Source organism: Heterodontus francisci, chromosome 13 (assembly GCF_036365525.1).
Source record: "Heterodontus francisci isolate sHetFra1 chromosome 13, sHetFra1.hap1, whole genome shotgun sequence".
Taxonomy (NCBI): Eukaryota; Metazoa; Chordata; class Chondrichthyes; order Heterodontiformes; family Heterodontidae; genus Heterodontus; species Heterodontus francisci.
The window spans coordinates 1,399,042-1,424,754 of NC_090383.1; the positions used below are offsets into that span (position 1 = coordinate 1,399,042).

Below are 25,713 nucleotides of genomic sequence, written 5' to 3' on the forward strand. Positions count from 1 at the left end.
TGAGGGCAGAGAGAGAGAGGGGGGGAGGGGGGAAGGGAGGGCAGAGAGAGAGGGGGGGGAGGGGGAAGGGAGGGCAGAGAGAGAGAGAGGGGGAGGGGGGAAGGGAGGGCAGAGAGAGGGGGAGGGGGGAAGGGAGGGCAGAGAGAGAGAGGGAGGGGATAAGGGAGGGGGCAAGGGAGGGCAGAGAGAGAGAGGGAGGGCAGAGAGAGAGGGAGGGGGGAAGGGAGGGCAGAGAGAGAGGGAGGGGGAAAGGGAGGGCAGCTAGAGAGAGGGAGGGGGGAAGGGAGGGCAGCTAGAGAGAGGGAGGGGGAAGGGAGGGCAGAGAGGGGGGAGGGAAAGGGGGGAGGCTAGAGAGGGCAGAGTGGGGAGGCTGAGAACTAAGGAGCGAGTGTGATCAAAATCAGTCCTGGTAGAATGACATCTATCCAGAATACTCTGCATTGCTACTAGAAATGTGCAGGAAAGCATTGACTACTTGTTGAAGCAGAAAAATGCTAGGTAGCTTAGTAAATCAGTGTCCAATATAGTGACCAGTACGTAAGTCAATAAGTTAGTCTCATTATGCATTTTTGTGAAGATGCTTTAATTGTTTTGATAGTAAAATTTTTTTTTGTTTCTGGGATGTGGGTGTCGCTGGCTAGGCCAGCATTTATTGCCCATCGCTCATTGGCTTTGAGAAGGTGGTGGTGAGCTGCCTTCTTGAACCGCTGCCGTCCATGCGGGATATGTATACCCACAGTGCTGTTCGGAAGGCAGTTCCAGGATTTTGACCCAGCCACAGTGAAGGAATGGTGATGATATAGTTCCAAGATTCAATTGTAAGGGGAACAGACAGGTGTTTCTGTGGCTGCAAACGAGACTCCAGCATGCTATGTTGCCTCCCTGGTGCTAGGGTCAAGGATGTCTTGGAGCAGCTGCAAGACATTCTGAAGGGAATGGGTGACCAGCCAGTGGTCATGGTACATGTTGGGGCCAACGACATAGGTAGAAAAAGGGATGAGGTCCTGCAAGATGAATTTAAGGAGTTAGGAGCTAAATTAAAAAGCAGGACCTTAACGTTAGAAATCTCAGGATTACTTCCTGTGCCACGTGTTAGTGAGCATAGGAACAGGAGAATAGACCAGATGAATGCGTGGCTGGAGAACTGGTGCCGGAGGGAGGGATTTAAATTCCCGGGACATCGGGACTGGTTCTGGGGAAGGTGGGACCTGTACAAGCAGGACGGGTTACACCCAGGCAGGACCGGAACCAATATCCTTGCAGGGGCATTAGCTCGTGCTGTTGGGGAGGATTTAAACTAGAATGGCAGGGGGATGGGAACCTGAGCAGGGAGAGTGAGGAGGAAACAAGGATAGAAAGAAAACACAAAAGTAGAAGGCATAGAAATCAAGGACAAGAGACAAATAGGGCCATAGTGCGAAATAATGCTAAGATGACTAAGAATGTGAAAAAGACAAGCCTAAAGGCATTGTGTCTCAATGCATGGAGTATTCGCAATAAGGTAGGCGAATTAACAGCGCAAATAGGTGTAAATGGATACGATATAGTTGTGATTACGGAGACATGGCTGCAGGGTGACCAAGGATGGGAACTGAACATCCAAAGGTATTCAATATTTAGGAAGGACAGGCAAAAAGGGAAAGGAGGTGGAGTAGCGTTGTTAGTGAAAGAGGAAATCAATACAGTAATGAGGAAGGATATTAGCTCAGAGAATCCTGATGTGGAATCTGTATGGGTGGAGCTAAGAAACACCAAGGGGCCAAAAACGTTGGTGGGGGTTGTATATAGACCCCCAACAGCAGTGGTGATGTAGAGGATGGCATTAAACAGGAAATTAGAGACACATGCAATAAGGGTGCAACTGTAATCATGGGTGACATTAATCTACATATAGATTGGGCAAGCCAAATTAGCAATAATACTGTAGAGGGGGAATTCCTGGAGTGTGTACGTGATGGTTTTTTGGACCAATATGTTGAGGAATCAACTAGACAATAGGCCATCCTAGACTGGGTATTGTGTAATGAAAAAGGGTTAGTTAACAAGATTGTTGTGCGGGGTCCCTTGGGGAAATGTGACCAAAACATGATAGAATTCTTCATCAAGACGGAGAGTGAGAGAGTTGATTCCAAGACTAGGGTCCTGAATCTAAATAAAGGAAACTATGAAGGTATGAGGCGTGAGTTGGCTATGATAGATTGGGGAACATTACTTAAAGGGTTGACAGTGGATAGGCAATGGCTCGCATTTAAAGAGAGCATGGATGAATTACAACAATTGTTCATCCCTGTCTGGCGCAAAAATAAAACAGGAAGGGTGGCTCAACCATGGCTTACAAAAGAAATTAGGGATAGTATTAGATCCAAGGAGGAGGAATATAAAATGGCCAGAACAAGCAGCAAACCTGAGGATTGGGAGCAGTTTAGAATTCAGCAAAGGAGGACAAAGGGATTGATTAAGAAGAGGAAACTAGAGTATGAGAGTAAGCTTGCAGAGAACATAAAAACTGACTGTAAAAGCTTCTATAGATATGTGAAGAGAAAAAGATTAGTGAAGACAAATGTGGGTCCCTTACAGTCAGAAACAGGGGAGTTTATAATGGGGAACAAAGAAATGGCAGACCAATTAAATACGTACTTTGGTTTTGTCTTCACAAAGGAGGACACAAATTACCTCCTTGAAATGTTGGGGAACATAGGGTCTAATGAGAAGGAGGAACTGAATGATATCAGTATTAGTAAGGAAATGGTGTTGGGGAAATTGATGGGATTGAAGGCCGATAAATCCCCAGGGCCTGATAATCTACATCCCAGAGTACTTAAGTAAGTGGCCCTAGAAATAGTAAATGCATTGCTGGTCATTTTTCAAAATTCTATTGACTCTGGGACAATTCCAACGGATTGGTGGGTAGCTAATGTAACCCCACTATTTAAAAAAGGAGGTAGAGAGAAAACAGGGAATTATAGACTGGTTAGCCTGACATCAGCAGTGGGGAAAATGCTAGAGTCCATTATAAAAGATGTAATAGCAGAGCACTTGGAAAACAATGATAGGATCGGACAAAGTCAACATGGATTTACGAAAGGGAAATCATGCTTGACAAATCTACTGGAATTTTTTGATGATGAATAGATAAGGGAGAAGCAGTGGATCTGGTGTATTTGGACTTTCAGAAGGCTTTTGACAAGTTCCCACATAAGAGATTAGTGTGCAAAATTAAAGCACATGGGATTGGGAGTAAGGTACTGACATGGATAGAGAGCTGGTTGGCAGACAGGAAACAGTAGGAATAAACGGGTCTTTTTCCAAGTGGCAGGCAGTGACTAGTGGGGTACCGCAGGGATCAGTGCTAGGACCCCAGCTTTTCACAACATATATTAATGATACAGATTAGGGAATTAAAAGTAATATATCCAAGTTTGCAGATGACACAAAGCTGGGTGGGAGTGTGAGCTGTGAGGAGGATGCAGAGAAGCTCCAGTGTGATTTGGACAGGTTGTGTGAGTGGGCAAATACATGGCAGATGCAGTATAATGTGGATAAATGTGAGGTTATCCACTTTGGTGGCAAAAACAGAAAGGCAGATTATTATCTGAACGGCGATAGATTGGGAAAGGGGGAGGTGCAGCGAGACCTGGGTATCCTTGTGCACCAGTTGCTGAAAGTAAGCATGCAGGTGCAGCAGGCAGTTAAGAAGGCAAATGGTATGTTGGCCTTCATAGCGAGAGGATTCGAGTACAGAAGCAAGGATGTCTTGCTGTAATTATACAAGGCCTTGGTGAGGCCACATCTAGAGTGTGCAGTTTTGGTCTCCTTATTTGAGCAAGGATATTCTTGCTGTGGAAGGGAGTGCAGCGAAGGTTCACCAGACTGATTCCTGGGATGGCGGGACTGATGTATGAAGAGAGATTGAGTCAATTAGGCTTGTATTCGCTAGAGTTTAGAAGAATGAGAGGGGATCTCATAGAAACCTACAAAATTCCAACAGGACTGGACAGACTAGATGCAAGAAGGCTGTTCCCGATGGTGGGGGAGTCCAGGACCTGGGGTCACAGTCTAAGGATAAGGGTTAAGCCATTTGGGACTGAGATGAGGAGAGATTTCTTCACCCAAAGAGTGGTAAACCTGTGGAATTCTCTACCATGGAAAGCAGTTGAGGCCAAATCATTAAATATATTCAAGAAAGAGTTAGATATAGTTCTTGGGGCTAAAGGGATACGGGGAGAAAGCAGGAACAGGGTACTGAGTTTGGATGACCAGCCATGATCATATTGAATGGTGGTGCAGGCTCGAAGGGCCGAATGGCCTACTCCTCCTGTATTTCTATGTTTCTAAGTCAGGATGGTGTGTGGCTTGGAGGGGAACTTGCAGGTGGTGGTATTCCCATGCATCTGCTGCCCTTATCCTTCTAGGTGGTAGAGGTCATGGGTTTGGAAGGTGCTGTATTAGGAGCCTTGGTGTATTGCTGCAGTGCATCTTTTAGATGGTACATATGCTGCCACTGTGCGCTGGTGGTAGAGGAAGTGCATGGTTGTGGATGGGGTGCCAATCAAGTGGGCTGCTTTGTCCTGGATGGTGTTGAGCTTCTTGAGTGTTGTTGGAGCTGCACCCATCCAGGCAAGTGGAGAGTATTTCATCACACTCCTGATTTGTGCCTTGCAGATGGTGGACAGGCTTTGGGAAGTCAGGAGGGGAGTTACTTGCTGCAGAATTCCAAGCCTCAGACCTGCTCTTGTAGCCACGGTATTGATATGGCTACTCCAGTTCAGTTTCTAGTCAATGGTAACCCCCAGGAGGTTGATAGTGGAGGATTCAGCGATTTTAATGCTATTGAATGTCAAGGGAAGATGGTTAGATTTTCTCGTTGGAGATGGTCATTGCCTGGCACTTGTATGGCATGAATGTTACTTGCCACTTATCAGCCCAAGGCTGGATATTTTCCAGGTCTTGCTACATTTCTCCACGGACTGCGTCAGTATCTGAGGAGTCACGATTGGCGCTGAACATTGTGCAATCGTCAGCAACCATCCCCACTTCTGACCTTATGAAGGAAGGAAGGTCATTGGTGAAGCAGCTGAAGAAGGTTGGGCCTAAGACACTACCCTGAGGAGCTCCTGCAGTGGTGTCCTGGAGCTGAGATGATTGACCTCCAACAACCACAACCATCTTCCTTTGAGGTAAGTATGACTCCAACCAGCAGGGAGTTTTCCCCCTGATTCCCATTGACCCCAGTTTTGCTAGGGCTCCTTGATGCCATACTCGGTCAAATGTTGCCTTGATGTCAAGGGCAGTCACTTTCACCTCACCTATTGAGTTCAGCTGTTTTGTCCATGCTTGAACCAAAGTTGTAACGAGGTCTAATGCGTTTATTTTTCAAAAATTGTCTCATGGTCCTCCATGTAAGATAAAAATTGTTATGTGGCCCCCGCAACGAAATGGTTGGACAACCCTAATGTAAAACCTTATTAAGCCCACAGTTGGAGGGCTATGTACAGTTTTGGACTCCAGACGATATGAAGGACGTTGAGACTAGAGAGTGTACAATGCAGATACACTGGTATGAGGAAATAAAAATACAAAGAAAGACTTGGAAAAATTAAGGGGGTGATTTCTTTCGGAAGGAGTGATTTGATAGAGGTGTTGAAAATGATGGCTGGATGAGACAGAGCAAATCAAAACAATTTTCCCAGTAATTGAGGGATCTAGAAGAAGGGGACTTTGATGTAAGAAACGTAAGAGAAATGCAGTATTGGAGTTGGGGATTGACGCAGTGACCACGTCCACAGTTAAGAATAAATTAGCTATGTGTTTGAAGAAAAGTGAATGAAGAGATATGGGAACAGGGTGGCCCCAGGATCACTGCTTATGTGGAGGGTTATCACCAACAGTTGGGCCGAGTGCCCTATTTATGTATTATAATTTCATTATAAATCTATGTAACAAAAGACTTGCATCACTGGCATCAACTTGGTGTATCTCTCCTGCGCCCTTTCCATGGTCTTGATCTCCTTTCTCAAGTAAGGTGCCCTAAACTGGGCACAATATACTAATTGATTTAACCAATGGGTAAGTAAACAAAAGAGAGAGAAAATAATGGATAAATAGAATGGACAAAAACAAAATAATACGAGAAAGTGAAGAAGATAGCAACTTGGATAGGGAGGAAAAGAAAAATGATTCAAGTGTATTTCAACACAAGGAGAGAATAGAGCAGATGGAACCCACAGAGGTAAACCTTGATGCAGAATGCAGCTAATCTTGTTTGCTTTCTCAAATTTCTTTCCTCTTGTCCCAGTGATGCTGATGAATGCTGAGAGATCATTCCACAGATGACATTCTTGGTGTGAGAGTCATTGACTAGGGTGAGGTTTGGTTGACATCCTTCCATCTACGAACGATGATGGACACGCAGCAAGCAATCCATTTAGTAGGGGTGTCTTAGAACCATAGAAAGGTGATGGCACAGAAAGAGGCCATTCAGCCCATTGTGTCTGCGCCGTCTGAAAAAACTAGCCGCCTATTCTAATCCCACCTTCCAGCATTTGGTCCGTAGCCTTGCAGGTGACAGCAATTCAGGTGCAGGTCCAGGTATCTTTTAAATGAGTTGAGGGTTTCTGCCTCCACCACTGTTCCTGGCAGTGAATTCCAGACACCCACCACCCTCTGGGTGAAAAAGCTTTTCCTCATGGCCTCTCTAATTCTCCGACCAATCACCTTAAATCTGTGCCCCCTGGTAATTCTCGTTCCTGTCTACTCTATCTAGGCCTGTCATAATTTTGTATACCTCAATTAAGTCACCCCGCAGCTGCCTCTGTTCTAAGGAACTCCTATCCAATCTTTCCTCAAAGCTGCAATTTTCCAACCCTGGAAATAGTCTTGTAACTCTCTGTACTCTTTCCAGAGTAATTATGTCCTTCTTGTGTGGTGACCAGAACTGTACGCAATACTCCAGCTGTGGTCTAACCAACGTTTTATACAGTTCCAGCATTACAGCCTTGCTTTTGTATTCTATACCTTGGCCAATAAAGAAAAGCATTCCATATGCCTTCTTCACCACTCTCCACCGGTCCCGCCACCTTCAGAGACCTGTGGACATGCACTTCAAGGTCCCTCACTTCCTCTACCTTCTCAATATCCTACCATTTCTGGTCTGATTAGTAAGTTTGCGGACGACACAAAGGTTGGTGGAGTTGCGGATAATGATGAGGATTGTCAGGATATAGATCGGTTGGAGACTTGGGCGGAGAAATGGCAGATGAAGTTTAATCCGGACAAATGTGAGCTAATGCATTTTGGAAGGTCTAATGCAGGTGGGAAGTATACAGTAAATGGCAGAACCCTTAGGAGTATTGACAGGCAGAGAGATCTGGGCGTACAGGTCCACAGGTCACTGAAAGTGGCAACGCAGGTGGATAAGGTAGTCAAGAAGGCATACGGCATGCTTGCCTTCAGTGGTCGGGGCATAGAGTATAAAAATTGGCAAGTCATGTTGTCGCTGTACAGAACCTTAGTTAGGCCACACTTAGAATATTGCGTGCAATTCTGGTCGCCACACTACCAGAAGGACGTGGAGGCTTTGGAGGGTACAGAAGAGGTTTACCAGGATGCTGCCTGGTCTGGAGGGCATTAGCTATGAGGAGAGGTTGGAAAAACTCGGATTGTTTTCACTGGAACGACGGAGGTAGAGGGGCGACATGATACAGGTTTACAAAGTTATGAGCGGCATGGACAGAGTGGATAGTCAGAAGCTTTTTCCCAGGGTGGAAGAGTCAGTTACTAGAGGACATAGGTTTAAGGTGAGAGGGGCAAAGTTTAGAGGGGATGTGCGAGGCAAGTTTTTTACACAGAGGGTGGTGAGTGCCTGGAACTTGCTGCCAGGGGAGGTGGTGGAAGCAGATACGATAGCGACGTTTAAGAGACATCTTGACAAATATATGAATAGGAAGGGAATAGAGGGATATGGGCCCCAGAAGTGCAGAAGGTGTTAGTTTCGGCAGGCATCAAGATCGGCACAGGCTTGGATGGCCGAATGGCCTGTTCCTGTGCTGTACTGTTCTTTTTTCTTTGTTCATTTATTGTGTATTCCCTCGCTTTGTTTTCCCTCCCCAAATGCATTACCTGACACTTCTCCGGATTGAATTCCATTTGCTGCTTTTCTGCCCACTCAACCAAACCATTGATATCATTCTGGAGTCTACAGATACAGTCTCTTGCACTTTTGCTGATGGCTGTGGGGGCCAATCCTTGAGAGGCAGGTTCTGCCACAAGTGCCGCATGTGAAGTTGCCAAGTTATGCTGTAAGTTGTTTTTGACGTTGCCGCCTGTTGAGCTGCTGTCGCCACTGGTTGCTGTGGTAGTGCACACCACTCCACAGGATATGTCGCCATTTCCCTCTTTCACCAGCTAGTGACTCCTAGGTGCGATAGTCGACATTTGGGGCCTTCAGATCAGGCTTGCAAGCATCTTCGAAGCGGAGCTTTGCGCACACCACTGGTCATCTGGCTCTGGCTATAGAAATCTTAGAAAATCACACTATACGGAAGATCCTTGGGTATGTAACTGTCTTCCATTCTGTGGATGTGTCCGATCCGCCGACCTCACCTCTGAGTAGTGCTAACACACTTGGGAGCTCTGCCTTTGAGAGGACTGCCACATTTGTGATTTTTTCCTGCCAGGATATCGGCATACTGCACCACAGACAGCGAGGATGGAAATCATTGAGCTTCTTTTCCTGGTAGCTGTAAGTCACCAATGTTTCACAGCCACAGCAAGGTGCTGAGAACACAGGCCTTATAAACCATCAGCTTGGTCTTAAGGGTCAGCTTGGTGCTATCTCATGTGTGTTTCGTGAGTTGGCCAAAAGCGATAGCTGCTTTCCCTATGTGTGTATATAATTTTTATTCCAGTAACCATTGCTTACTATACATTTGCTTTATTTCCAAGGAATGTTTGGTTTCAAATGGTTACATCACAAGCTTTCCATTTCCTTCCTGAAATGACACTTCATTGCTTTAGTTTTTGATGAATAATTTCAGGTCCTCACTGCATTATGTAATTCTGTAAGTTTTATTTCTAAGGTGGTTTTTACATTGCTGCTGTAATTTCAGGAGATCAGCTTTGACCTGATTCCCACTCTGTTTAACTCAGTGTCCATGCTCCATGGTTACTATCATTTATTGCTGTAGCTAGTGGCAGGAGGGAATTACCTTTTGGGTATTCAGGTCAGTCGGGTATAGGTGTAGCCACTTTTATCTGGTTGAAGTCAGGAGACGTGGCTATTCTGTACACTACTGTAGTGCTGTAGTCTTTCAGAAATGAGTAAATAAGTTTCAGGTGATTATCCTCCTGGAAAATTAGCCACCTTCCCAACAGTTAGGGGTCATATGAAATTGGAAAGCATTTTAGTTAATTTCAGTGCACCTCATTTCTGAAATGAATGTCCACAATATCCAATACCAACATTCAATCTCAAAACAGAAAAAGACTTGCATTTGTATAGCGCCTTTCGCAACCTCAAGATGTCCCAAAGCACTTGACAATCAATGAAGTACTTCTGAAATTTGGTGTCCTTTGCAGTTCTGAGTCATGTCCCGGAGCTGAAACATAATGTTCAATCTTAGGTATTATTCACCTTCCAGTCCCAATTCTGAAATGCAGGTGTGAACTGAAGACTGACTCATGCTGATCAATATTTGGATTGAATTGAAGAATGACTGCTGATCTAACATAGACTTAAAAACTTGTAGAAAAGCCGGAAACGTTCACAATTTCTGGATACACAACAGCATCTTCATGGGGAAGCATTCCAAGCCAGGAAATGTTGATATCAGGTGAGTACAGCAGTACACAGCCAGTATTAACATTTGTTGGCTCAGGACCTATATGGATGGCAAACCAAAGTGTCGACTTCCTTATTAATGAATAAAGCCATTCTGGGATTTGTGGTCGGTCTTGAAAGCAATATTATCCAAACAAGAAAAGGCATTGTACATCTCCATAGGGATATCAGTCTAGTGAAGTGACCTACCTCTAAATACAAGATACTTCATTCAATAATATGGAGAGAAAATTGTGCTATAAGTACAGTGATGTGTGACCCATTGTTAGCACCAAGTTGTTTTCATTATGAATCCACTTAGTTCTTTAATCATCAAAGCATATTTTTCTTCAAATTTGATACAGGTGTTCAAAACCATGAAGGGTCTTGATAGAGTGAATAATGAGTAACTGTTTACAGTGGCGGAAGGGTCAATAACCAGAGGACACAGATTTAAGGTGATTGGTAAAAGAACCAGAGATGAGATGAGGGCGGGGGCAGGGGGGGTAAGCGAGCTGCTGGGATTTGGAAGGGCAGTGGAAGCAGATTTAGCCATAACTTTAAAAGGGAGTCGGATAAATACCTGAAGAGGGAAAATTTACAGTGCTGTAGGGAAAGAGGGCAGTTGGACTAATTAGATAGCTCTTTCAAAGAGCTGGCACAGACATGATGGGCCGAATGGCCTTTATCTGTGCTGTATCATTCTATGATTCAAAAGAGCATGCTACTATGCAGCTTGGTTGGGGACTGAACAGATTGAGTGAGGCTGGAAAATTTGTTATTTTTGAAGTTTTTTGAAATACATACTTAATGACCTCACTGCATGGTTACTGTCTGACAAATGGTCATAACTGACACATCATTTTGCTGCCTGAGTCAGGAAGGGACAAATGATACACAGGCTAACTTGTCACAGTGCCACAGTAGTTTAAAATGCTTCATTCACTGAGGCAACCTGATAGCATGGATAATAAATCATTCACTACTTATTCATGTAACCATGTACTGAAATCCCAAGCCGGTCTGTAACTCCAGCCATCCTGCACCTGATGAGAATGCTTTCTCAGTTCTTGACAAAGCTGCTGAACGGGTGTCCTGCCAAAAATTCAATATTTCACCTCAAAAGTATAGGCAAAGCTTCCTTTCCCTCACCGCTGGATTAATGAAGACGAATTGTATACGAGGTAAAAGGTCACTGTTGGTCATGTATTGTTCATGCAGGTCTCAATGTTAACTACTGAACACTAAAGTAGCTAACAGTGCAATGTATTAGAGTAGATCCAGATGTCTTTTCCCTGATTAATATGTGCCCCATATAGCTGGCAAATATCTCATTTGCATTGGATACCCTGACTTTAGGACAAATCCTGACTTCTATTTACCTGTGAAATGTAACATCATCTTTGCTATGTAGACTGCTTGCTAAGTTTCTTTGCTAACCTCCTATTGCAATTATTATTCAAGTGCCTTTGCTTCAGTGATGGAACGTATTTAGTCTGACTGCCTTGTGGATGGAAACCTATTTGAAATGCAGCAGCACTGCTGTCTAAAGCAGCAATATAAAGGGCTGATTCTGCTATCATTAGCTGCTGTTTATTCTGCCCTTAGTTGGCCTCTACTGAGCAGCAATGTGTTTTGTTTTGCTTTCTGGCAAATATCAATCTTTCTGAGACATTACCTAAAGTCCCATGGACAGAAATCAAAGTCATATTTGTGACCAGTTCTGCTTGCAGTAGTTGTTGCTACCTGTGCTGTAAAGTCCATCCTACATTGTAAATACAGAGTACACAGCATGGGAGCAAACGTTATTGCAATCAATTCATACAAAAATGTTTTTCTAGAGTGTAGAATAACATCATTTTACTTTCATGTGTCAAGATTGCTGTTTAATGTGGTTTTGTATTGGGAATGCGCACCTTGAGGTAAAACTGCAAATAGTGATTTTTATGCAGCATTCTTTGTCCTGCTTGCAAACTCACTGCTCACCGTTTAAAGTAATAAGTAAAGTTTCTGGAATAAAAACAAAGTGCTGGAAATACTCAGCAGGTCTGGCAGCATCTGTGGAGAGAAAAGCAGAGTTGACGTTTCAGGTCAATGACCCTTCATCAGAAAGACTCTGGGTGTTTCTTTACAAGTTTGGCATTCTCATTGTATCTGCTTTTATTCTTATTATGAAACTGCGATTGAGCTACAAGATGTTGGCTGCTGTACTAACTTGCGTTGGATTCCTTTCCAATAATGCAGACCAAGAAGTCCCAGTTAGTCAACTATCTGCAAAGTGATTAGCTTCTATCTAGATATCCTCTAACTTGTCGGTCACAATTCTAAAATTAAACTGGTGTAAAACAATTGCTGTTTCAGCACTACCTGCTTTTGTAGACCCTGCACTGCTGACAATTTAGCCAATTATTTTGAAGACTGTAAATGAGGTCAGGATATCTGGAATAGGAAACTAAGCTGAATATTCACAAATTAAAACGAAAGCAGCCAGCACTGAGGCCTGATTTTAACCATGTACCAGTTTTTATTAATTAAGTATTGGAATCCGTTGAAGTGCACCCGCTGTAACAAGACAGAGGCCGGCGGGATTTTAACAGCCGCCCCATCTCAATCCCACCAGCCAACTTCACACTGCTTTAACAAGGCAAGCGATGGGAATTGGTATATTCCAGAGACTGCCACCAAGCCCAGGTAACCAGGGGAGGGGTGGGGGGGGGAGGGCGGAAGGTCAACTGGCGGAGACTCCAGAGGTTGCACACCATCGGACCAGGGTGTCTGCACCATCAGGGGCCAGGACCCCTGGAGGGAGTGAAGGAGTTCTCATCGGGCTGGTGAGATAGTGGCAGGAGAGGTTGAAAAGAACAAAGAACAGTACAGCACAGGAACAGGCCATTCGGCCCTCCAAGCCTGCGCCGATCTTGATGCCTGCCTAAACTAAAACCTTCTGCACTTCCGGGGACCGTGTCCCTCTATTTCCCATCCTATTCATGTATTTGTCAAGATGCATCTTAAACGTCGCTATCGTACCTGCTTCCACCACCTCCCCTATCAGCATGTTCCAGGCACTCACCACCCTCTGTGTAAAGAACTTGCCTCGCACATCCCCTCTAAACTTTGCCCCTCGCACCTTAAACCTATGTCCCCTCGTAACTGACTCTTCCACCCTGGGAAAAAGCTTCTGACTATCCACTCTGTCCATGCCGCTCATAACTTTGTAAACCTCTATCATGTCGCCCCTCCACCTCCGTTGTTCCAGTGAAAACAATCCGAGTTTATCCAACCTCTCCTCATAGCTAATGCCCTCCAGACCAGGCAACATCCTGGTAAACCTCTTCTGGACCCTCTCCAAAGCCTCCACGTCCTTCTGGTCGTGTGGCGACCAGAATTGCACGCAATATTCTAAGTGTGGCCTAACTAAAGTTCTGTACAGCTGCAGCATCACTTGCCAATTTTTATACTCTACGTCCCGGCCGATGAAGGCAAGCATGCCGTGTTCCTTCTTGACTACCTTATCCACCTGCGTTGCCACTTTCAGTGACCTGTGGACCTGTCAATACTCCGAAGGGTTCTGCCATTTACTGTATACTTCCCATCTGCATTAGACGTTCCAAAATGCATTACCTCACATTTGTCCGGATTAAACTCCATCTGCCATTTCTCCACCCAAGTCTCCAACCGATCTATATCCTGCTGTATCCTCTGACAATCCTCATCACTATCCGCAACTCCACCAACCTTTGTGTCGTCCGCAAACTTACTAATCAGACCAGTTACATTTTCCTCCAAATCATTTATATATATATATATATATATATATATATATACTACAAAGAGCAAAGGTCCCAGCACTGATCCCAGCGGAATACCACTAGTCACATCCCTCCATTCAGAAAAGCACCCTTCCATTGCTACCCTCTGTCTTCTATGACTAAGCCAGTTCTGTATCCATCTTAATAAAAGCAAAATACTGCGGATGCTGGAAATCTGAAATAAAAACAAGAAATGCTGGAATCACTCAGCAGGTCTGGCAGCATCTGTGGAAAGAGAAGCAGAGTTAACGTTTCGGGTCAGTGACCCTTCTTTGGTTCCAAAGAAGGGTCACTGACCCGAAATGTTAACTCTGCTTCTCTTTCCACAGATGCTGCCAGACCTGCTGAGTGATTCCAGCATTTCTTGTTTTTATTTCTGTATCCATCTTGCCAGCTCCCCTCTGATCCCATGTGACTTCACCTTTTGTACCGGTCTGCCATGAGGGACCTTGTCAAAGGCTTTACTGAAGTCCATATAGATAACATCCACTGCCCTTCCTTCATCAATCATCTTCGTCACTTCCTCAAAAAACTCAATCAAGTTAATGAGACACGACCTCCCCTTCACAAAACCTTGCTGCCTCTTGCTAATAAGTCCATTTGTTTCCAAATGGGAGTAAATCCCATCCCGAAGAATCCTCTCTAATAATTTCCCTACCACTGATGTAAGGCTCACCGGCCTATAATTTCCTGGATTATCCTTCCCACCCTTCTTGAACAAAGGAACAACATTGGCTATTCTCCAGTCCTCTGGGACCTCACCTGTAGCCAATGAGGATGCAAAGATTTCTGTCAAGGCCCCAGCAATTTCTTCCCTTGCCTCCCTCAGTATTCTGGGGTAGATCCCATCAGGCCCTGGGGACCTATCTACTTTAATGCTTTGCAAGACACCCAACACTTCCTCCTTTTTGATAATGAGATGACTGAGACTATCTACACTCCCTTCCCTGGGCTCATCATCCACCAAGTCCTTCTCTTTGGTGAATACTGATGCAAAGTACTCATTTAGTACCTCGCCCATTTCCTCTGGCTCCACACATAGATTCCCTTCTCTGTCCTTGAGTGGGCCAACTCTTTCCCTAGTTACCCTCTTGCTCTTTATATACGTATAAAAAGCCTTGGGATTTTCCTTAATCCTGTTTGCCAATGACTTTTCATGACTCCTTTTAGCCCTCCTGACTCCTTGCTTAAGTTCCTTCCTACTGTCTTTATATTCCTCAAGGGATTCGTCTGTTCCTAGCCTTCCAGCCCTTACGAATGCTTCCTTTTTCTTTTTGACTAGGCTCACAATATCCTGCATTATCCAAGGTTCCCGAAACTTGCCAAACTTATCCTCCTTCCTCACAGGAACATGCTGGTCCTGGATTCTAATTGACTGACGTTTGAAAGACTCCCACATGTCAGATGTTGATTTACCCTCAAACAGCCGCCCCAATCTAAATTCTTCAGTTCCTGCCTAATATTGTTATAATTAGCCTTCCCCCATTTTAGCACCTTCACCCAAGGACTACTCTTATCCTTAGCCACAAGTACCTTAAAACTTATGGAATTATGGTCACTGTTCCCGAAATGCGCCCCTACTGAAACTTCGACCATTTGGCCGGGCTCATTCCCCAATACCAGGTCCAGAATGGCCCCATCCCTAGTTGGACTATCTACATATTGTTTCAAGAAGCCCTCCTGGATGCTCCTTACAAATTCTGCCCCATCCAAGCCCCTAGCACTAAGTGAGTCTCAGTCAATATAGGGGAAGTTAAAATCACCCACCACTACAACCCTGTTACCTTGACATCTTTCCAAAATCTGTCTACATATCTGCTCCTCTACCTCCTGCTGGCTGTTGGGAGGCCTGTAGAAAACCCCCAACATCGTGACTGCACCCTTCCTATTCCTGAGCTCCACCCATATTGCCTCGCTGCACAACCCCTCCGAGGTGTCATCCCGTAGTACAGCTGAGATATTCTCCTTAACAAGTAATGCAACTCCCCCACCCCTTTTACATCCCCCTCTATCCCGCCTGAAGCTTCTAAATCCTGGAACATTTAGCTGCCAATCCTGTCCTTCCCTCAACCAAGTCTCTAATAGCAACATCATAGTTCCAAGTACTAATCCAAGCTCTAAGTTCATCTGCCTTGAAACAAATGCACTTCAGACCACCAGTCCCACTGTGCTCTGTAACATCTCCCTGCCTGCTCTTCCTCTTAGTCTTACTGGCCTTATTTACTAGTTCCCCCTCATTTATTTCACTTGCTATCCTACTGCTCTGGTTCCCACCCCCCTGCCACACTAGTTTAAACCCTCCCGAGTGACGCTAGCAAACCTAGAAAAACTTAAACAGAACCAATTCCATGGATGCTGCCCAAGTCATTGTGAAAGAGGAGGTAGTTGAGACACTGGATGGGCTAAAAATTGCTGAAGAGGAGGGATTGGATAAGCTGGCTGTACTTGGAGTTGATGAGTCACCAGGACTGGATGCGATGCATCCAAGGATACTTAGGGAAGTAAGGGTGGAAATTTTGGAGGCACTGGCCATAATCTTCCAATCTTCCTTAGATACAAGTGTGGTGCAGAGGGCTGGAGAATTGCAAATGTTACACCCTTGTTCAAAAGGTGTTCAAAAGGTGTAAGGACAAGCCCAGCAACTACAGGCCAGCCAGTTTAACCTCTTTGGTGGGAAAGCTTTTAGAAACAATAAGTCAGGACAAAATTAACAGTCATTTAGACAAATGTGGATTAATTAAGAAAAACCAGTCTGGATTTATTAAGGGCAAATCGGATTTAACTAACTTGCTTGAGTTTTTTGATGAGTTAACAGAGGGTTGATGAAGGTAGTGCAGTTGATGTGGTGCACATGGACTTCCAAAAGACATTTGATAAAGTGGCACATGCCACATAACAGACTTGTCAGCCAAGGTGGAGCCCATGGAATAAATGGGACAGTAACGGCATGGATACGAAATTGGCTGAGTGACAGGAAACAGAGTAATTGTGAACAGTTGTTTTAAGAACTGGACAAAGGTATACAGTGAGGTTCCCCAGGGGTTGGTTTTGGGACCCCTGCTTTTCTTGATATATATTCATGACCTGGACTTAGGTGTACAGGGCGCAATTTCAAAATTTGCAAAAGTATTATGAACTGTGAGGAGAATAGTGATAAACTTCAAGAGGACATAGGCAGGTGGGAATAGGCAGATGAAATTTAATGCAGAAGTGTGTGAAGTGATTCATTTTGGTAGGAAGAACAAGGAGAGGCAATATGAATTAAAGGATACAATTCTAAAGCGAGTGCAGGAGCAGAGGGACTTGTGGGTATATGTGCGGAAATCATCGAAGGTGGCAGGGCAGGTTGAGAAAGCGGTTAATAAAGCATTTGGGATCCTGGCCTTTATCAATAGGGGCATAGAGTACAAGAGCAAGGAAGTTATGATAAACCAGTATCAAACACTAGTTCAGCTTCAGATGTAGTATTGTGTTCAGTTCTGGGCACTACACTTTCTGAAGGATGTTAAGGCATTAAGGAATGGTTCCAGAGATGATGAACTTCAGTTACATGGGTCGGTTGAAGAAGCTGAGTCTGCTGTCCTTGGAGAAGAGAAGATTTGGTAGAGGTGTTCAAAATCATGAAGGATCTGGACAGAGTAGATAGGGGGAAACTGTTCCCATTGGCTGAACGATCTGCAACCAGAGGGCACCAGTTTTAGGTGATTGGCAAGAGAAGCAACGGCAACGGCCGGAAAATCATCTTCACGCAGCGAGTGGCTAGGATCTGGAATGCACTGCCCGAGAGTGTGGTGGAGGCCAGTTCAATCAAGGCCTTCAAAAGATAACTGGATTATTATCTGAAGAGAAAAAACTTGCAGGGCTATGGGGAAAAGGCAAGGGAGTGTGACTTGGTGAGTTACTCTTGCAGAGAGCCAGGGCAGACATGACCAGCTGAATGGCTTCATTCTGTGCTGGAACCGTTCTGTGATTCTAGAAGAAGGGAGAGCTGGCTAAAGTTAATTGGGTAAATAGACTAGAAGGTATGGCAGTAAATAAACAGTGGGAAACATTTTCAAGAAATGATTCAAAATATTCAACGAAAGTACATTGCATTAAAAAACAAAAACTCATCGAGAAAGATCCATCCGTAGCTTATAAAGGAAGTTAAGGATAGTATTAGATTAAAAGACGCTTAAAATGTTGCAAAGGATAGTAGTAAGCCTGAGGAGTGGGAGAATTTTCGAAACTGGCAGAGGATGATCAAAAAGTTGATGAGGGAAAAAGTTGAATGTGAAATTAAATTAAAAATTTAGAAATATAAAAACAGATTGTAAGAGATTTTATAAATATATGAAAAGGAGAGTAGCTAAAGTATGTTTTGGTCCAAATAGAGGTGGAGACAGCAGAAATTATTATGGGGAGTGAGGAAATGTCAGAGACATTGAACAAATATTTCATGTTGGTCTTCACAATAGAAGACACAAATTACATGCCAGAAATAGAGGGTAACCAAGAGGCTAATAAGAGTGAGGAACTTAAAGTTAATTGTCAGCAGAGAAAAAGTATTGGAGCAACTTAAGGTTCTCAAAGCCAATAGATCCCCAGGATCTAATGACCTTCATCCTAGGGTTCTAAAAGAGGTAGCTGCAGAGATAATGGATGCAATGGTTATGATTTTCCAAAATTCTCTCGATTCTCAAGTCCAAAGATTGGAAGTTGGCAAATGTAACACCTCCATTCAAGAAAGGAGGGAGAGAGATAAAGAGGAGCCAGTAGATGTCGTATACTTGGATTTCCAAAAGGCATTTGATATTCCACATGAGGTTAATACACATGATAAGGGCTCATAGAGTTGGGGATAATATATTAGCATGAATGGTGTACTGGTTAATGGACAGGAAGTAGCGAAGGGATAAATGGGAGCATTTTGAAGTGGCAGGCTGTAGCTAGTGGAGAGCTGCAAGGATCAGTGCTGGGGCCTCAGCTATTTACAATCTATTTTCATGATTTAGATGAAGAGACAGAGTAATATCTAAGTTTGCTGGTGATGCAAAGCTATTTGGAAATGTAAGCTGTGGGGAGGAGCTGGAGAGGCTGCAGAGAGATGTGGACAGGTTAAGTGAGTGGACAACAAGGTGGCAGATGGAGTACAATGTAGGGAAATATAAGGTTATTCACTTCGGTAGTAAGAGTGGAAAAGCAGAATATCTTTTAAAAGGCGTGAAACCTTTAGATGTTGATGTTCAGAGACACTTAGGTGTACACATAGAAGGGACATAAAGTTAGTATGCTGATACAACAAGCAAGTAGGAAGGCAAATGGCATGTTGGCCTTTATTGCAAGGGGATTGAAGTACAAAAACATGGAAATCTTGCTACAGTTGTACAGGGATTTGGTGAGACCGCATCTGGAGTACTGTGTGCAGTCTTGGTCTCCATATTTAAGGAAGGTTATACCTTGCCTTGTAGGTGGTACGGCAAAAGTTCACTAGATTCGTTCCTGAGATGAGAGGCTGAGTAGAGTGGGCCTATATTCTCGAGTTAAGAATGAGAGGTGATTTCATTGAAACATACAAGATTCTGAAGATCTTAACAGGGTAGACACTGAGAGGTTGTTTCCTCTGGCTGGGGAATCTAGAACACGGGCACAGTCTCAGACTAAGGGATAGTTCATTTCGGACTGAACTGAGGAGAAATTTCTGCACTCGGCTGTGAATCATTGGAATTCTCCACACCAGAGGGTTGTGGATGCTCCATTGTTGAATGTATTTCAGGCTGGGATAGATAGATTTTTGATCTCGGGGAATTTAGGGATATGGGGAGCGGGTGGGAAAGTGGAGTTTAGGCAGAACAGCCATGATCATATTGAATGGCGGAGCAGGCTCGACAGGTCGTATGGTCTATTCCTGCTCCTATTTCTTATGTTGAAACTTTGCAAACGAGGTCCGGAAAAGTCTGCCTTTTCCTCCTTGCCCACAAAGAAAGTTTATAAAATAAAAAAATTCCCTTTTTGTCTCTTCTAGGCCCAAACAGTTCCGATGAAACGTTAACTCTGCTTCTCTTTCCACAGATGCTGCCAGACCTGCTGAGTGGTTCCAGCATTTCTTGTTTTTATTTCAGATTTCCAGCATCTGCAGTATTTTGCTTTTATTTGGTTACTGACTGGGTTAATCTGAGAAAATCTCTGCCACTTCCCAGTCACACTGCCAAATAAAAATTCCAGTCTGATCCTGATTAGTGTCTGGCATCATTTTGGTGTGGACTGACCCTTTGCACACCAGGACCCCACTGGGTACAGGTTAAACTACAAACCTGTCAGCTCCCTGTAACTGATCTGGGTGATTTTAACTGTCCACCCACATGTAAGGTTATAATCGTCCCTAGATGATGGCGTGAGCCTAGATTTTCCAACCAACATTACTTTAATGTCAAATGAATTAATAACATTAAAATAACTCCTGTTGGAAGGTTGAAGCTTATACTTTAGAGGTTTTTAGATGAAAATGAAAAGTTTTAAGTTGAAGCGCTCATGTGTGTTGGCTAAATCTTTGTTCATGTGAGAGCATTCCCTGGCCACCATAAGGTGGGCCACCCATGTTTGCATTCTGAACAATGCCATTGCTTACAGGTCCTGTGTAGTGTGCAGTGTAAAGCTCCTTCCAGTCTCTTGATCATCGTGCCACTTAACACCAGCCTCAAAGGGCACCAGTGTGAAATTGTCTATTTTCCTATATCAGCTGACCATATGGCCCCGTGAAAGAGTGTGTTAATTGGTGATGAATTGTGGGCAGTTTTATGCTTCCTGTAGGGCTGGAATTGAGCCCAACCTCAATTCAGCTGGACCCTGATAGTCTGCTAATTTTCACTGCATCAACCTGAAATGGAATCCTGATCCCAGTGCTGAAAGGACAGTAAACCTATCCACTGCACTGATAGTTCTAATGGGCACCAGCATGTTTGCCTTCTTTCTATCAATATCTATTGAGGGCTGCTTTTTGTTGGAAAAGTTTGTGTTATGGAAGATAAAGATGATACATTGAGTGCTTGATGCAAATGGGTAGGTTTCCCATATTCTTCTTTGGCCTCCTTGTCTCGAGAGACAATGGGTAAGCGCCTGGAGGTGGTCAGTGGTTTGTGAAGCAGTGCCTGGAGTGGCTATAAAGGCCAATTCTAGAGTGACAGACTCTTCCACAGGTGCTGCAGATAAAATTGGTTTTCGGGGCTGTTACGCAGTTGGCTCTCCCCTTGCACTTCTGTCTTTTTTCCTGCCAACTGCTAAGTCTCTTCGACTCGCCACACTTTAGCCCCGCCTTTATGGCTGTCCGCCAGCTCTGGCGATCACTGGCAACTGACTCCCACGACTTGTGATCAATGTCACAGGACTTTGTCGCGTTTGCAGACATCTTTAAAGCGGAGACATGGTTGGCTGGTGGGTCTGATACCAGTGACGAGCTCGCTGTACAATGCATCCTTGGGGATCCTGCCATCTTCCATGCAGCTCACATGGCCAAGCCATCTCAAGTGCCGCTGGCTCAGTAGGGTGTATATGCTGGGGATGTTGGCCGCCTCGAGGACTTCTGTGTTGGAGATACGGTCCTGCCACCTGATGCCAAGGATTCTCCGGAGGCAGCGAAGATGGAATGAATTGAGACGTCGCTCTTGGCTGACATACGTTGTCCAGGCTTCGCTGCTGTCGAGCAAGGTACTGAGGACGCAGGCTTGATACACTCGGACTTTTGTGTTCCGTGTCAGTGCGCCATTTTCCCACACTCTCTTGGCCAGTCTGGACATAGCAGTGGAAGCCTTTCCCATGCGCTTGTTGATTTCTACATCGAGAGACAGGTTACTGGTGATAGTTGAGCCTAGGTAGGTGAACTCTTGAACCACTTCCAGAGTGTGGTCGCCAATATTGATGGATGGAGCATTTCTGATGTCCTGTCCCGTGATCATTTTCTTGAGGCTGATGGTTAGGCCAAATTCGTTGCAGGCAGCCGCAGTCCTGTCGATGGGTCTCTGCAGACACTCTTCAGTGTGAGATGTTAATGTTTTGATATAGAGTGATACAGCACTGAAACAGGCCCTTCGGCCCACCAAGTCTGTGCCGACCATCAACCACCCATTTATACTAATCCTACATTAATCCCATATTCCCTACCACATCCCCACCTTCCCTCAATTCTCCTACCACCTACCTACACTGGGGCAATTTACAATGGCCAAATTACCTATCAACCTGCAAGTCTTTGGCCTTGGGAGGAAACCAGAGCACCCGGCGGAAACCCACGTGGTCACGGAGAACTTGCAAACTCTGCACAGGCACAAATGGTCTCTGCTGGTCTGACTCCTTTTGTTGGTCATATGCCTATTTCTTTTTATATTCTGATTTTTTTCAGTTCATATTTCCTTTTTAACTTCCTAATTTTCCTAATAGTTTTATTGGAAATGGACGAATACCCAAACAAAATGAGCAGTGTTACATATTCTTGATTGTTGTTGGTACTGGATTTGAACCTTAAAAATATTCTTGTGTCCTTAAATAGCCAACCATTCTATAGAGTGAAATGTGTGAATGATCATAGGGAGAAGGATACCCTGTTGTATGAAATTTCAGGAAAAAAATATTGATAGTTTTTTTAGAATCTTGAGCACAGAAACGTTTGACGGGTTTGGGAGCATTTTGCAATTGAAACTTCAGCTCATTTGAAATTCTGCTGCTTGTACTCTCGCATATTTTTGTGCTCACCCATCAATCCTATTCTCATATCCTCACTGGCCATATTGGCTTCACCCATCAGCCCATCTTCATGTTGCCTCCCAGTTCCCCCAATGCCTCAAATTTAAAATGCTCATTCTCCTCTTTAAATCCCCTTTTATGCCTTTAGCACACCCTATCTCTCTGACTTCATGTAACCCTATCCCAAACTCTCTGTTCCTCCAACTCTTTGTGCAACCCCCATTGCTTCAGCAACAGTGGCTGATTCTACTTCAAAAGTACTTCATTGGCTGTAAAACGCTTTGAGACACCCGGTGGTTGGTAAAAGTGCTATATAAAATGCAAGTCTTTCTGTTTCTACATCAGCCCTATGCCATGGAGTTCCCTCCCAAAACCCCTCCATCTTCCCATTTCAGACCCTTAAGCCTATCTCATTAAACAAGCTTTTAATCATCCCTCCAAACATCACTTTTTTGGTTGTGTTGGGTTTTTACTGATTATGCCTTCAAACACCTGTGGACACTTTTCTATGTTAAAGGTGCTATATACATGCAAGTTGTTGAAGCATGTCTTTCAAATCTTTTTAGGCTCATTTAGCTAATGGTAATTTTAAAAAGTATAAATCTGTTTTTAATCTCTGCTGAACTTTGCGTCCTAGCTGCCACATTCTGTAAACTAAGAAATCACGCTGATTTATTGCAAAAAAAAAACTTTGTCCAAAAATACATTGTATGATAAATCCTGATTGCATACATGAAAGCACTTTACACGATAGCTACATCAGGCTTGTGTTGGGAAATATAGTTCTGATTATTGCAGCCCCTGAACTCCCTGTTCCTCTGACTCTTGCCTTTTGGTCTTTCCCACTCCGCCCCTACTATTGGCGAGTGTGCCTTCAGCTGTCAAAGCCCCAAAATCCATCCCTAAATCTTTTCCCCTCTCATTCTGTAAAACCCACCTCTCTGACCCAGTATTTGGATACCCCTCCAAAGTTAAATTCAAAATGGGGAATAACAATGTTGCCCATCTCTGTTAAAACCAGATGTGGGTGGGTTGGGGTTCATGTTTTTAAACATTTTAATCTCCCACTCAACCCAAATTTCCCCAATTTTTTAGGTTAATATTCCCCCCCAATGTTTCATGTTGAGCTTTCATCCTGATATTTCCTTAGGCTCTGTCTGATTCCACCTTGTTTTTCTTTAAGTGATGATATGGAGTGCTCATTATGTAAATGCAATTTAATATCAAATCATACAAACCAGGCGCTTGCAGTTTGTCCTGGTTCTGCAGTCTCTGCTAGTATGTGGTGGTGAGGATGGTACACCACACCTTAGTGTCAGTAGACTTGTCATCTTGCTACTAGTTCACCTGGTGTTTACTTGCCTGATGACTTGAATTGGCAATATAGTTGTCACATTTAACAAAAAAAGTGTAGCCTTCAACAGAATGACAATTTGATTAAAAAAAACTGGTTGGGCTTGTATGAAAAAGCAGTAAGTTGCTTCCAGGCTTAGTAGAGAAAATGTGTCCAGAATTTGTGCACCGTATCACTATCCAATGATCCCGAAGAACATTTGTGTGGGCAGAATTAGATTTGTCTGTCATCATCTCAGCTCATAAGAATGACCTGAGGTATCTGAATGCTAGTGCCATGTGTGACAAAACTTAAATTGCCACCTTAATGATGAAAGGAGTAAAGGGAATAAACCTCCAGTAACGCTTCTGTTTCAAAAATCATTTTTAAAAAAACACTTTTTATTTGACTTTGAAGAATTTTTTTTATCTGTCTTAGGAATCGGAATTTCTCTGCTTGGAGTTGGATGAGACCAAAGTGAACCAACTCCTGAAAACGCTAACAGAAATTGAAGAGAGCATCAGCGCACTAAGTTACACCAACTGATGTCGATGGAGATAATGAAACTGAACAGATGGTGCTGCCAATAACCAACACAAGCACTAAATATCCCAGTGAATTATGCATTATCTGCATTGACTGCAGAATGGTGGGAAGTGCAAAGCAGTTCTGAGTTTACTTAGCTTTAGGCCTGTGTGTAGATAAAAGGCTAACAGTGTATCCTTCACTAATACCTTCCTTGCTGTCTGTTATTGTTTTTGTACTAAACTGGGTGTTCAGGATGCAGCTTTGAATTTGATATTTTTCACCTGCACCCTTTAAAAATCACAGGCAGGGGATCTTGTTTGGAACCTGAGTTTACATTCAACTCATTGGAAATTTAAGTTTTCTTTCCCTTGCCTGTTGCAAAGGGCCTGAAGTGAAAGTAGTTAGCGCAGCATCAGCCCATTTCCTTGTGAAACCTCGTAGACAAAATTAACATTAATTATATAATCGTTAGGCTACAGGGTTTGAGGAATATTAAACTAGTGTGGAAGAGGGTGGTCCTCTGAGCTGGGATTAATGTTGAGGTAGTGTCAATTGTGCTTAACTCTGTATCTGGCCCAAGCTGCAGCCTACCCAAGGATACTTGTTCAGTCAAATCCAAAAATCACTTTTCTCCCTTGCCTCCACTCCCCACGAATGCAGTATCGTGGGTTGATGACCCACATGAGGCTGTAGTTTGGAGTTTTGATTATTACTGGTACAAAAATACAAGTCATCCTTCATTACAGAGGCACAGTAATGAAAAATTGTTTTGCTGTGAGAATATATAATTTTTCTGGTTTTCTTAACATTTTTTGGAAAAACTGCACAATACCCTGTGTTTATTTCAATTACTCTGTCATGTATATAATTTGAATAAATGCAAAGAAAATACAGTAATCTTTTAATTGCATTGTTTATCACTAATCAACTTGATCTAATTAAATGATTATTTAATCTACAATTTTATGGTGTTTAACTTTATTAAACTGTCATTTAATATTTAGTCATATGGACCAGGAGATTCTAGCTTGAATATGGAATCAAAGAGAATTGATAACATTTTACAGTTCCTTTTCCTCCTGACCTTGTATGATTAGTTCTCTTGAATTCAGTTCCAAGCCAAAAGCCTTCAGAAAATAGTCCACCAGTGTTTATTGCCTTGATATTAACAAATTGATTTTGTTATATTTTCAAAGTGCTTATTTTAAGTTATAGATACCTGGAGACCTAATAATCTGATATTTCTATTTACAGTGCAGTCATTTAACTGAATATAAAGTACTGTATCTCATAGCATGACTACAACATTTCCCCTATGATTTATTTTGGAAGTGCCTATCAAGCAGCAAATAATTTATGCATAAATAAGCATATTAAGGATCCTGACTTTTCCTTACTCAGATTCCATCAACTCCATTTTTGGCAGCCCAAATTCTCCGTGGTATGCACAAAGGTTGTTCAAAGTTGCATTTCCCCACAGTCACTGTAACACTGAAGCCATATTAACTTCA

General features: G+C 43.5%; 1 protein-coding gene across 1 annotated transcript in view; it reads left to right on the forward strand.

Annotated features, from left to right (window-relative positions):
* The window catches only part of LOC137376672 (COMM domain-containing protein 1-like), a gene marked incomplete at its 5' end in the record, with an annotated part of 107,926 nt that extends 82,798 nt beyond the window's left edge, over positions 1–25,128 (forward strand). The window contains one exon of the mRNA XM_068045644.1: positions 24,113–25,128. Coding sequence (XP_067901745.1) covers positions 24,113–24,220 — 108 coding nt within the window. The remainder of the gene's footprint in view (positions 1–24,112) is intronic.
* Positions 25,129–25,713: the final 585 nt, after the last annotated feature.